At 49.7% G+C, this 13,878-nt stretch overlaps 1 protein-coding gene across 1 annotated transcript in view; it reads left to right on the top strand.

Annotated features, from left to right (window-relative positions):
• The first annotated feature begins 308 nt into the window (after nucleotides 1-308).
• Nucleotides 309-13,878, top strand: part of Myo5c (myosin VC) — a 68,152-nt gene continuing 54,582 nt past the window's right edge. The window contains exons 1-7 of the mRNA XM_051140830.1: nucleotides 309-453; nucleotides 1,569-1,714; nucleotides 4,810-4,975; nucleotides 6,064-6,208; nucleotides 9,223-9,379; nucleotides 11,585-11,728; nucleotides 13,078-13,159. Coding sequence (XP_050996787.1) covers nucleotides 309-453; nucleotides 1,569-1,714; nucleotides 4,810-4,975; nucleotides 6,064-6,208; nucleotides 9,223-9,379; nucleotides 11,585-11,728; nucleotides 13,078-13,159 — 985 coding nt within the window. The remainder of the gene's footprint in view (nucleotides 454-1,568; nucleotides 1,715-4,809; nucleotides 4,976-6,063; nucleotides 6,209-9,222; nucleotides 9,380-11,584; nucleotides 11,729-13,077; nucleotides 13,160-13,878) is intronic.

Raw genomic sequence — 13,878 nt, forward strand, 5'->3', positions numbered from 1 at the left:
TAAAATTTTAAAAGTATTACATTTATTTAATTGTTGGGGGGTGCATGTATGCCACGGTGCATGGGTGCCAGTCAGAAGAAGAAAACTTCAGAATGTCAGTTCTCTCCTTTTACCACGTGGACCCTGGAGATGAAACTCAGGTAGCCAGAGATCCATCTTGCCAGCCCTGCCATGGCTCCTCTTACAAACCTACATTCCTATAATCCCCTTCAGGTCAGGGCTTCTCCCCTAGAACTTCCTTTACCCTTCGTCATCTCTAAGGCCATAGTCTTCAAACACTGTCACATCGGGGACCAGGACTTCAGTGCATGAAATCTGGAGGGACACGGTTCAGTAGCACCGTGGGGTCTGCTCCGCAGCACAGATGGGCCACCAGTCGCCTGCTTGGAAGAGAGCTGAGCGGCTGCCGAGGGCCTTCCGCTGTTCCCAGTGTGGGAGTCCTTGGCGGCTGTCGTAAAACATTGAAAGCAGAGCAATAGTCAAATGTGATGGTTGTGCCTGTAACCCTGGCCCTCAGGAGGCTGAGGCAGGAGGATTACCAGTTTCAGGCCAGCCTGGGAAACAGGCTGAGACCCTGTCTCGAAATAAGAATAGTCCGAGGTAACTGTACTTCCCTAGTATTTTACTAAATTGCTCTTATTTGCTTGTTTTGTTTTAGAAACAGGGTCTCGTGTGTGGCAGGCTGGCCTTGAACTCGATACGTAGCCAAGAACGACCCTAAATTCTGATCACACACACACCCCACCTCCTCCTGAGTGTCCTGATTGCATGTGTGCACCACCGTGTCTTGTTTATTCACTACTGGGGATGGAATACAAGGCTCTACCATCTGAGCCACACATCAACTCCAAAAGCTCTCTAGTGCGTTTTCACAGCTAGCCTCCTAGCACCCCCGGGAAGTGGACTTTGTATCATGTTATAAGTAAGAAGCGACGCTACTAGAAATTAAATAAGTAGCCTTCTGGCGGAAGCCCAATTCCTCTGCCCGAGGCTTGTAGAAAGTTCCCAGCTTTTACTAGGGAACCCTCAGATTTCCTTCCCACTCTAAGCTTTCAGTTTTCGAGGTGTATTCATGAAGCTTTGGGGTTCTGCTACCTATGACACAGGGCCAGTGAGCCTGGCGGTGCATTGCAGATGCACTAAAATTTGCCTCCTCACAGAAAACAAAGCGGGGAGGGGTGAACGTATTCTAAAGCGAGGCTGTGTTTGTGTGTGTGCGTGTGTGTGTGCATGTGCACGCGCATGCGTATGCCCATGCATGTACATGTGCATATAGAGGTCAGAGGCTACCTACCATTCCTCGAGAGACATCACTTTGCTGAGTCATGGTCTCACTGGGACCTAGAGCTCACCCCCTGGCTAGGGTGGCTGTCCGGCCTGCTCCAGGAATCCTCGGGGGCTTCCTACATGGGTGCCAGGGATTGAACAGTCCTTGTGTTTACATGGCAGGCACTCTACCCACAGAATTACTCTTAGCCTTGAAAGTCTCCTTAATGTGGGAGCTGACCCAGTGGACAGACTCACGGTTGGGGGAGTGGGAGCTAATGATCTGTGTCTGGGGTTTTCAGATGTTGAGATTAAACCTGCCTTATCCTGTGGTCAGTACAACAGGGTTTGGATCCCCGATCCTGAGGAAGTTTGGAAGTCGGCTGAAATTGCAAAGGACTACAGAGTTGGTGACCGAGTGCTTCGGCTTCTACTAGAGGACGGAACGGTGAGGGTCTCTGCTGCCCACAGTGTACAATGACATACATAAACATACATATAAACATACACATACATAAACACATACGGCTGTGACACAGGGGCCACTGGCAGAAGGTCCCGAGGGACAGTGCAGGCAAAGGAGCAGAAGAGACACCAGCCCCATATTCAGGAAGGCAGTTAGTGCTGCGGACCCGGTGGTGTGTGTGTGTGTGTGTGTGTGTGTGTGTGTGTGTACGCATGCATGCGCACACACATGCATGCCTTCCTGCTGCCCCACACCAGCAACCCATCTATAAGGGGTTCCATATTAGGCACCCAGATATGCGCCTCTGCTGTGTTTGCAAGTGCTGAAAAGCCATCAGCGGGTTCTGTTCCTGGGACTCACTCAGTAGAGAGCGGGCAGGGGAGGAACTTGGAGGGAAGCAGTTGGACCCCAAGGCAGGATCCAGATGGGAAGGGAGAGCTGGGCCTTGGGGACAGGTCAGAGGTGTAGGAGCCTGGAGAGCTAGAAAGTCAGCCTAGGACGTGCAGAACCATAGAAAGGCCGGGAGGCTGTGCAGAGGGCAGAGGCAGAACCAGCAGCGCTGAGAAAGAAAGATGATGGCTCAGACTTCAGCCAAGACTCCTCCTGTGGCTTGGGCTGCCGCAGAGTTACAGCCAGGGGCCACCCCAGTCTTTTCATCATCAGCAGCTGAAGATTGCATATTGGCTTTAAGAAGCCACTCCCACCCCCAGGGTTCATAGCCAACACTCTCTTTGTGCTTTTAGGCTCCAGTGTTAAGGGGCTCCGCTGGATCAGGGGTGGTCTGGGAATTCCTTACAAGCGTTAAATGCTGGGAATTTACAAAATGTACGTACAGGCACCACATGCTACTTTCAGGTTTCTTGTCCTGGCTGCCAGGCGTTTCCTGAGCTCTCGGAAGGTGCCGAGAAGGAAGGACTCATGCTCTGGTGTCAGGCATCACCACCCACCCACTGAATCCCTGACTCTCCACAGAGGAACTGATGACACTGTCCTGGCACAAGTCCTGAAGGCCAGGGACCATCCTGTGTACCCTACAGATACAAGGCCACAGCCAGGGTGCTGCATTGCAGGGCACTTCGCTCTTCAATGGCTCCTGTAGCTCTTAGCCACCTCAGTCATCTGGCTGGGGATTAAACAGGTGGCTAGGCCTAGGGAGGGGAGTCTTGAGACAGCAGCTGCTTGTGCTATTAACAGGCTCCAGGTGGCTGTTCCCTTGGGCAGGGAGGCAGAGAGAATGGCAGGCAGCCAGTGCCTCTTACCTTAACCCTTCCTTGTACCTGAGGACAAAGCTTGCCTTGTGTAGAGCATGTCGCCCTTGCCGCCTTCCATCTATCAATCTCGTGTTTTCCCCTCCCCCACTGATAACTATCTAGCTGGCTGACACTCCTCCCCCCACCCTCCATCCCCCCCACCCCCGCTGGAGAATCTCTTTGTTGATATTAGTCCCCCCAGCACAGTGTGGAATTAAGGAATGTGCTGGCAGGACAGACTACGCATAGACCTGCCTTGCTGAGGATCAGCGGGATCTGGTCCAAGGACTCTTGTTCTGTGTCCTGAGCTTGCCTAGGTTCCTCTCTCCTGATGTGAAAACTGACCCGGCCCACAGGGTCAAGCCCTTTATGGATGAGGTGGATGATGTGGGGTGTGGAGAGAGCGTGACGGTCTTCCCAGCCTGTCTTGTTCAGTGTTCACCTGGCCAGCCATGCCTTCCTCAGAAGGCAGACCCAATGCATACGTAGAGCATCATGGCTGACAGCCTGGCGTTTGCCGGGGGGGTGGGGGGGGGGTGGGGGGGGCAGAGCTGGTCCAGGACCAAGCATCATGAGGGGGAGCTTGGGAGTGGGAAGGCAGACCAGCCAGCAGCCCGACCTCTCTCTCAAGCCTCTTTCCCTCTCTGGCCCAAGCTTTCCGTAACAGTAAAACAGGAGTGGAGGCATCAGGATGCTGTTATTACTGGGTGGGGGAGTCAGAGGGAGGGGGAGGGGGCTCCAGTCATTTGCATGATGCCATGAAGGACCCCAACATCACCTTCCTTCTGCTCAGCAGATGCTCTGGGGAGCAGGAAGTTTATCTCCTAGGAAGGAAGGGCCACCCGAGGAAGCCGGTCACTCACAGTTGAGGGTGGCGGGGGTGGGGAGGGGGGTTGAGGGGGAGGGGACAGCCTCCCCACCCCCGCTTCAAGGGCCCCTTCAGATACTTCTCTTGCTCTGGTGTCAGTTGAGGAGACACTTGGCAACTTCAGAACCACAAGGCACCTCGGGCTGGGTGGTCACAGCAACAACATCTTTCCAAATGTGTATTCCCATGGCCCCTATGGTAGATACAGGGTGAGGCCGCTGGATACTTGTTGGCTTCTTATCACTGTCCGTCACAGCCTCTTCAGCTCTGAGGACCCCCTTCACAGAGTAGGAAAGGCAGGTAGAGGGAGGACGACTTGCTCTCAGGCACACCGTCAACACTTTGGTCCCCTGGCTCCCAGTTTTTCATCACCTCCAGTCACCTCTGAAGGTTATTTCCTTTCTCCTCTACTTAAAAGTTTCTAAGACTGGTGTGGTGACACTCACCTGTGATCCCAGAAGTGCTGAGGCAGGAGGATAGAGGGTTTGGGGTCACATTGGACTACCTAGTGAGACCTTGTCTCAAGAGGGAAAGAAAAAAGTAGCGGGGGCTGGAGAGATGGCTCAGCGGTTAAGAGTGCCTGCTGCTCTCACAGAGGACCCAGGTTCAATCCTGGCAAGCACATGGTGGCTCATGATCATCTGGAATTCCACTTTCAGGGGGGGTCCAATGACATTTTGTGGCTTCTGCAGGCACTGCATAAATGTAAATGCCATACACACACACACACACACACACACACACACACACACACACACACACAAACCGGCAAACATACACCTCCACACAAATAACCTCTTCAAACGTTGTGAGATGCTGTTGTTTTTATTTTTTATTTTTTATTTTTTATTTTTTGTTTTAAATGTGAGAAATGCCTCTATGGGAAGTAGGTAGGAGAATAGCTGAGAAACGCCAAAGGCCCTCCATTTGCAGAAGTTTACATCTGTCTTCGTCCATAGGAGCTGGCTTACCCTGTTGACCCAGGGTCACTGCCTCCGCTTCGGAACCCAGACATCCTGGTGGGTGAGAATGACCTCACAGCCCTCAGCTACCTCCATGAGCCAGCAGTGCTGCATAACCTCAGAATCCGCTTTGCAGAGTCTAAACTCATCTACACCTACAGTGGTAAGGGTTCGAATATGACCCCCCCGCACCCCCCCCACCCCCCCCACGCCCCCCACGCCCCCGAGGCCGGCTGTGAGAGGAGAATCTCTGTGGGAACGAAGATGGACAGTGAGGGAAGCGACACCATGGGCTGTGTTTGAGTTTCTCACTACATCCGACACATTTATTACTTCTTGGGACATTGCTGTTATTATTGCGTTTACATTGGGGCTTGCAGGAACACAGTTCATTTCCCAGTGTGTCACCCTGTCCAGCCATCAGAACAGCCTTAGATGAGGGTGACTGTCAGGTAACTAAGATTCAGAACACTTAAGTGACCTGACCCATGTCAAGCGAAGTGGCAGAAGTGGGCCTTCTGGAAAGAGCCTGTGAGGATGGACGGCTTCACCTGTTTTCTGTTGCTGTAATAGAATACCTGAGGCTGGATAACTTACAGAGAACAGAAGTTTGGCTCATGGCTCTGGAGGCCGGGAAGCTTAAGGGCATGGTGCCAGCACCTACTGATCAGGGTGTCGTGATGGGAGACAGAGCACGTGTACAAACTCCAGTCTCTTCTTCCGTGGAAGCTACTGTGGGGTCCCCACCCTCAGAACCTCATCTGGTGTCACTGACTCTCCAAAGACTGATCTCCAGGTGCTATCGACATGTGAAGGGGGGAGGGGGCTATGTTTCCAACCCACTGACTTCTGGGAGGACAGCAGTGGATGGTGGAGGACACTAAAACCAAAGGCCTACCGTCCTGATTATGAGTTGTAGCCCGTTTGCATAAGCATCAAGAGTTTGACGTAGGGACTAGAGAGATGGCTCAGTGGTTAAGAGCACTTTCTACTCTTACAAAGGACCTGAGTTCAATTCCCAGCAACCAAATGGCAGCTCACAACTGTCTGTAATCCCAAGATCTGATACCTTCACACAGACATACATGTAGATAAAACACCACTGAGCATAAAATAAAATTTAAAAATCAAATAAATTTAAAAAAAAAAAAAAAAAGAGTTAGACATAAAAAAGAAGTGTGTGTCCGAGGAGGGTCTCCCACTAAGAGGCCCCGTGGGAGTCTGGTGACTGCACCTCATCTCTTTCCTCAGGAATCATCTTGGTGGCCATGAATCCTTACAAACAGCTGCCAATATACGGGGATGCCATCATCCATGCCTACAGCGGGCAGAACATGGGCGACATGGACCCGCACATCTTCGCGGTTGCAGAGGAGGCCTACAAGCAGATGGCCAGGTAGTTCGCGGCCAGGCTGGCCTTCTTCGGCTGTGCTGTGTTCTCTGCACTTGCTCATCCCTCACAGTGAATGGAAGCTGTTTTGAGATCAGCTCACTCATAGGGACTGTGAAGCCAGGGTGGGCGCTTGGCTGAATAGATGCCTACAGTGAACAGCAGGTGACAGTCACAGGGTAGCTGGCCTGTCTAGAGAGAGACCTTCTGGGTTTTGGTCCTTGGCGGTCACAGTCAGGCCTTCCATCTGTGTTTCCCTGCAGTGTGTTTGACTGATGGAGGACTGACTGACTCTGCACCATGGGATGTTAATGGTTTATAGTTAGGTTTTTATCCATTTAAGGAGGCAGAATACTGCCAGATCAGCATGAGGTCTAGCCACAGGTTTGGATTTCAACCTGATTTCCTCGCTTTGCTTTTGCACGACCCTGTAGAATTCTGATTTTGCAACTTGACATTTACAAAAAATCTTGTAAATTTTGTAATCCTGCCACAAAAACACCAGGCTCACATTTCCAGCACCATCTTGGTACCCTCAAGATAGCTCATGATATCCACGCCTTGCCATGGTAACCTAAACCCCAGAATGCCCTCTACCTGGTGTAGGCAGGGAGCTAACGGCAGAGCTGGGATTTGGACCCAGATTTTCTTGATTCTAAGCGTAATTTATTTTTCTCATGACTGTGTTCTCCTGGTTCCATTGATCTTGTCTGTAGGATATCGGAGAATAAAAACACCATTCTAAGTGTCAAACACTACAGTTTGCAAAAGAATTTTCACACACCGTGATCCTAGGGTCTTACCACACTCTTGTGGAGTTCACTATACTGCTCTCATTAACCCCATCTTGCAGGAGAAACTGAGTCATAGACTCTGAACCTACTGTGTGCCTCATAATTCTGTGTATAGCAGCTGAATAGGCCTCATCCGAGAGCCAGACTCAGCAGGTCCATCTCTGTTCTGCACTTAAGACCAAGGAAGCTCTGGTGACATAAACAAGGCATGATTCTCCCCTACAGGGAAGCCGGGTGGGCATCTGAGGCTAAATTTTACTTCTGTTGAGTCATCAGAGACTGAGTGATGCCCCACTCCCCTGTCCCTTGAGCGAAAACTTATCCACACAGCCAAACTAGTGCCTGGCCATCTCCTCCATACTCTAAGTCACATAGATCAAGAGGAGGAATTGTCCTCCAGGCAACCGAGCCCCACAGAGCAACACTGCTCATGAAACATACCCACGTGGCCAGATAAGGCTGGTGCATGCTTTCACTCCGGCAGCAGCCCAGCCTCTCAAAATGGGGTCATGTTCCCAAGAAGGAAGAAAGGATGGACATCTGTGCTGCACCGAGGCTGCTTCCCATAACACCCTGCTTCTGGAACTTTCTGGCTTCTGAAAGCCTCCTAGAAGCCCCCGAGGGGACAATCTGATGACCAACATCTGAGGTTATAGTCTTGGTCATCAACAGTGTGAGGTCCACCTTGAATCCGTGTCACTTGAATGAATAGACTGAAGAGAAAGCAGGCTCACAGTGGACTGGCTGGGTGCTGGACAGAACCACCTGCCTTTCTTGAGAGGCACACATCTGCTGCCTTTCTAGGGTCTTCCTTTCCTCTGTTCTGAAAGGAAAGGTCTGGACCAGAAACTCCAGCGTCACCACAGGAGGCCACGTACTGTGCCCCAGTTCAGCTCATGTGACATGTGACTCCCCAGCTCACACATCTGTAACACTGAGAAGTCTGCCATAGGACTGCTGTGAAGTATAACTGAGAACATATGTGACATGTCCACCCAACGTCTACCACATAGGCAAGGCTCGTCTCATGGCGGCAGCACACCACCAAAGTCCTTGAAGAGCTTATGGCATTATTTTTAAAAATATCTACATTATGTAACAATGTGTAGGTTTATACAGCACATATGTCCCCAAGTATATTTTGAACTGTTGCTCTTAAAATAATGTCAGTAGGATGTGCAGAAGTTGTTAACAGGGCTTGAGGGAGCTGTCCTGAGAGCCTCCTTGGAAAGCCAGCCTGAGCCCGGCCAATTCCGGGACAATTCTCCATATCTCCTACAAATAGGGTCTCTGTGCCTAAGCGTACACTTTGTACAAGCAGCTTGTTTGATGCTGAGAACCTGCTTTCCTCCCGGGAGGCTGAGCTCCCGGTCTCTGGGAAGCAGAGGGCAGGCACTAGCCCCTGACGTGTGGGTTCCAGGCACACAGAACTTCACACCTGCCGTGAAATCCAATCCCCAAATTAGGAATGTGGCCACTGTGGCACAGTGCGGCAGGCTCCTGAGAGGTCGCACCACAGCTTCTGCCTTGGCCGATCTTGCTCTGAATCCTTCAGTGTGGTCTGTCCTAGCCACTGTTTTGACTATGAAGCCATCCCCTTCTCAAGGTTGCTGACCTTGACCTTGAGCTTGAGGACCCCAACACAAAGGGACAAGGGACATAGCAGGAGACAGTGTGTGTTCTCTGTGGTAATATATTAGAAAAAAGCTAGAAGGAAGTTCACTGTTCTTTGGACCCTTGGGACAGTTCCCGTTCATCCCCTTTTCTAATTTAGGTAGAAGACAGATAGATAGATAGAAGATAAATAGATAGATACATAGAAGATAGATACATAGATAGAATATAGATAGATAGATAGATAGATAGATACAGCTTTTGATTTGTTGGTTTGTTTCTTCCAAGGCAAGGTCTCATGTAGCCCGGGTTGGCCTCTAATATCCTATATAGCTAAGGATGATCTTGAACTTGAAATTCTACTGCCTCCACTTCCTAGGTGTACCACCATGCCTGGCTTATGGGGAACTGAGGGTCAAGCCCCGGGCTTGATGCATGCTAGGCGAGCCCTGTCCTGGCTGAGCCACATTTCCAACCCTACTCTTTTCTTTTTCCCCCGAGACAGGTCTTGTTATGTTGCCTAGCTTGACCTTGAACTACACCACCTTTTTAATGGGGAGAATTTAAGATTTCTCACTCCATCTCAATGCCTCTCTCGTGTGTTGGTTGTAGGAACAATAGAAATCAGTCCATAATTGTGAGCGGGGAGTCTGGAGCTGGGAAGACTGTTTCTGCACGCTATGCCATGAGGTACTTTGCCACGGTCAGTAAATCCAGCAGCAACGCCCATGTGGAGGACAAAGTCCTGGCGTCCAATCCCATCACTGAGGTGGGTACCTCACTAGTGTACAAGGAGATGCTGAGGGTTGGAGGTGCAGGGGGTGGGGGCAGGGAGGGGGTAGCTCTGTACATGAGCTATGCTTGTTGATAGGACTTCCTGCCTTTAAAAGTCCAAAGGAGGGAGGGTGGCAAGATGGGAGGAGGTGAGGCAGAGTGGTGGCTGCCAAGGTTTTCTCTACCTATGACATTGGACATTGTGTCATCAGATTTCAAGGAGCCAGGTGTGTGCTGACATCCTGGGGGGAATCCCCACACACGTGGAGATCCCAAGTGCTCTCCAGCCAGCCCGCATCGGCTCTCACAGGCTGGTTGTTATTTACTCTCGGGTTTTATGAGGGGATTGTTTGAGCTTTGAGAGTCAAAAGTGCGTTATAGAGATAGAGTACTGGCAGCTTGCACTCGGGCATATGCTAGCTGTATTCACTCTTATACCTTTCACCAGTGGGGCAAAGCCACAACATAGCACCCCAGGATGAGCAGACAGCCCTAGGAATACCTAGAATGCACAGGGCAGGGATTCCTCAAGGCCAGTGCTCTGTGCCTTACAAAATGAGAAGAGGGTTGCAGAAAATGGGCTGGGCAGTGCAGCCTCTGAACCCCAGAGCCCCTCCCTGTGTCCCAAATCAGAACCTTCAGGGATGTCTGCTGCCACCCACGTGGGGAGGAAGTCAACAGAATGGAAATAAGTAAAACCTGGATCTGGACCCCGTGCTAACAGAAGCATATTTTAAAATGAAATAACCGCACGGATAGAGAGGGAACGGAGCAAGCCTGAAGCGCACAGCCACAGGCACAGGCTGGCCACATGGAAACAAGTCACCAGCCAAGACATTGACAGGAAAGCAGCTCACAGGAAGTGCCATGTGAACACCTCAGAGGAGCTGCCTAGCAAACAGCTGTAGAGCTATTTAAGGTTTGTGTCCCCACCAGAAGACTATAAAACCCCACGAAGGTGGGACCACATCAGTTAAGTTCACTCCAGCTGACCAAGCCTGAGTCATAGTAAGTACACCGCAGGACTATGTCAACAAAAGTCATGGTGATCTGGGCAAGAAGTGTAGTGAGTATACGTAAGAAAGGTCCTGCAGTCTGCCTGTAATCCTAGGAAAACGAGGGAAAAGTTTCCTTCCAGATGGAGGGCGCTCGGCAGAGACATAGATTCAAGAATGAAAAGCAGAGCTCGGCTGGCCGCAGTGGCACAGCGCCTTTAATCTCGCAGAGGCAGGCAGATGGCTGAGTTCGACTCAGAGGAAGTTCCAGGACAGCCAGGACGGTTACACGGAAACAAACAAACAAACAAAACAAAAGAATGAAAATCAGCCAGAGCGGGAGGTAAAGAGGGGCAGTTGAAGCAGCTTGAGGAAGTCTGCGTGGGAGGCAGTCAGGCCAGCGATGAGCAAAAGGAAGGGTGTGGACTTTCTGTTAATTCTCAACACAGCGCCTGCAGACGCCACTCTACTCCCTCCGTTGCTCCTGCCAACTCTTAGTCCAACACCAGTCAGGTGTTGTAACACCTGGGGGCTTACAGAGACTGTTCTGGAGGCTGTAGCTCCAAGACCGGGATGCCAGCACAGCAGGGCTCTGTGAAGACTCTGTTTGGTGTCTTCACACGGCTGAGGAAGAGAGCACCGAGAGTTCTTTGCTGAGGGGTCTGTTTTATGTTGGCATGGAACCCCCCCCTCCCATAGGGCTCCACTCTCATGCCCTCTCAACACATAGTGTGATACTTTCAGCACATAGAAGTTTGGGCTGGCAAGTGGCTCCGCAGATAAAGGCTCGTGCTGCCAAGCGTGACGACCCGAGTTCAATCCCTGGGACTCACATGGCGGGAAGAAAAAGCTGAGTCCCACAAGTTGTCTTCTGACTTCCACACATCTGTGTGCATGTACGCATGCACGCGCGTGACACACACACACACACACACACACACACACACACACACACACACACTAACTTTTAAAAGAATTGTGTAGATGTAGGAGGTCACATTCAGTCCATAACAGCAGGATGCACACATAAGTTTCCCTACCGCAAGTAGAGGAAGACATGGAAAAAGAAGTTAACGTTTACAGCACTCTACAGAGAGCCGAAACGGAGCCCAGGGTCACAAAGCCCAGAACCTGTGCTCCTTCAGAGAGTGGGACAGGATGTCACTGGCCACCTCTCCTGGGACGCTGAACCCTGTGTGTTCCAGGCCGTTGGAAATGCCAAGACCACCCGTAATGACAACAGCAGTCGCTTTGGGAAGTACACAGAAATCAGCTTTGATGAGAGAAATCAGATCATTGGTGCCAATATGAGAACCTACCTCCTGGAGAAGTCCCGAGTTGTCTTTCAGGTAAAGATAACGGTATTTAACCTCTTGTCCCAGCTCTGAATGCTGCTTATGTGCGCAGGCTCGGGAGACAGTCTGTGGCGTCTGCGGCCTGAAGGGCAGGCTCTGAGCTCCTTTCCTTTGCTTCTCAGATTCTTTATTGTTCTTTCTTTTTTTTTTTTTTTTAAGATTTATTTATTTATTATTTATACAGAATTCTGCCTGCATGTGCCTACACACCAGAAGTAAGCACCAGATCTCATTATAGATGGTTATGAGTCACCATGTGGTTGCTGGGAATTGAACTCAGGACCTTTGGAAGAACAGCCAATGCTCTTAACCTCTGAGACATCTCGCTAGCCCTGTCCTTCCTTTTAAAAGCAGAAGTTGATGCGTAGATGTGGGCTCTGGCGTTCTAGAATTGAAAATAAAGGTTACTGGTTTTTTGTTTGTTTGTTTGTTTACTAGTCAAGTACAGTAGTGAGAAGGGGGGAAAGTGTAGAACAGGAGTTCAGTCTGTAACTGACTGTGAACAGTTAATTGTGATAACTCACTACCTTCGGACCAGCCTACTTTTTTTTTTTTTTTTTTTTTTTTTTAAATCGGGGAGAAAAGTAAAGCCCTTATAGCTTCACATAATTAGTGTATCTTTCTCAGATATAAACACTGAAACAGGGAGTGCTGCCAGCCTGGCTTTTCTGTTGGTGAGAGGAGAGGTTAGAGCTGGTGAGAGGGTGGCACTAGGGTGGGGCTCTTCTGTCAGTAAAATGGAGAAACTTCTTTTTTTTTTAAAGATTTATTTATTTATTTATTTATTTATTTATTTATTTAGTAAGTATACAGTGTTCTGGCCTGCACACCAGAAGAGGGCACCAGATCTCATAGATGGTTGTGAGCCATCATATGGTTGCTGGGAATTGAACTCATGACCTTTGGAAGAGCAGTTGGTGCTCTTCACCTCTCAGCCACCTCTCTAGTCCGGAGAAACTTCTTTAAATACGTTCACCAGAGCAACAGGAAGCTAATGACATCCCAGAAATTCCTGCCTATAAAAATTACACCATGCCTTTGCATGGAATATGTTCACTTAATAGTGTTTTCCTGGGCCTTGTGCTTGAAGATCATCTGTGGCCCCCAGTTCTGCCTCAGTGCTGAGGACAGCCATCTGTGAGCTGCCGTTAGCCACCAGTGTCCATCCCAGGGAGTCAGCCATCCAGACTGGCAGCTAGGGGCCTCTAGGTGAATTCCTAGCAGCCACACAGTGGCTCACAACCATCTATAATGTGATCTGATGCCCACTGTATACATAATAATAAATAAATCTTCACAGGTAAAGAGCTGGTGTAATTGAGGACCTTTTCTTTCTCCCGCAGTCAGAAAATGAACGGAATTACCACATCTTCTACCAGCTTTGTGCATCGGCCCAGCAGTCAGAATTTAAACACCTTAAACTGGGTATGTGGAGGGCAGCAAATGACAGGGCTCTTTTCTGAAGGTGTTTAAATTCTTAGTTAATTTCTTCTTTATTATAAAAAAAAAAACTTTAAAAACAAACTATTTTGTCAGCCTGGCAGTGGTGGCGCACGCCTTTAGTCCCAGCACTTGAGAGGCAAAGGTGGGCAGATCTCTGAATCTGAGGTTAGCCTAGTCTTCAGAGGGAATTCCAAGACAGCCAAGGTTACACAAAGAAAATCTTAAAAACAAAACAAACCTATTTTTTCTAAAAACATAGGATGAATTTTAGAGCTGAAATGAATGCATTAAGAATAATTGATTGAGCTTGGCGTGGTGGTACAGGCCTTTAATCCCAGCACTCGGGAAGCAGAGGCAGGTGAATTGATGTGAGTTGGAGGCCAGCCTGGTACAAAGCAAGTCCTGGACAGCCAAGGCTACATGGAGAAACTCTGTTTCAAAAAAATAATTAATTGGGCCAACCCTCAGAAAGCAGAGGCAGGAGGATCACCACAAGCTCAAGACTAACGTAGTCTTGAACATAACAATTTATGGGCTACCTAAGACTATACAGCCCTGCCCAAAAACAGAGGAAAGAAAGGAAAAAGAGAGATAACAGCTGGCAGTGTATCTCAGTTAGTCAAGTGCCCACCTGGCATGCGTGAAGCCCCAGGTTCAATCCCCAGCCCTGCGTATACCAAGTCTGCTGTACATGCCTGTAA

Source organism: Acomys russatus, chromosome 32, assembly GCF_903995435.1.
Source record: "Acomys russatus chromosome 32, mAcoRus1.1, whole genome shotgun sequence".
Classification (NCBI taxonomy): Eukaryota; Metazoa; Chordata; class Mammalia; order Rodentia; family Muridae; genus Acomys; species Acomys russatus.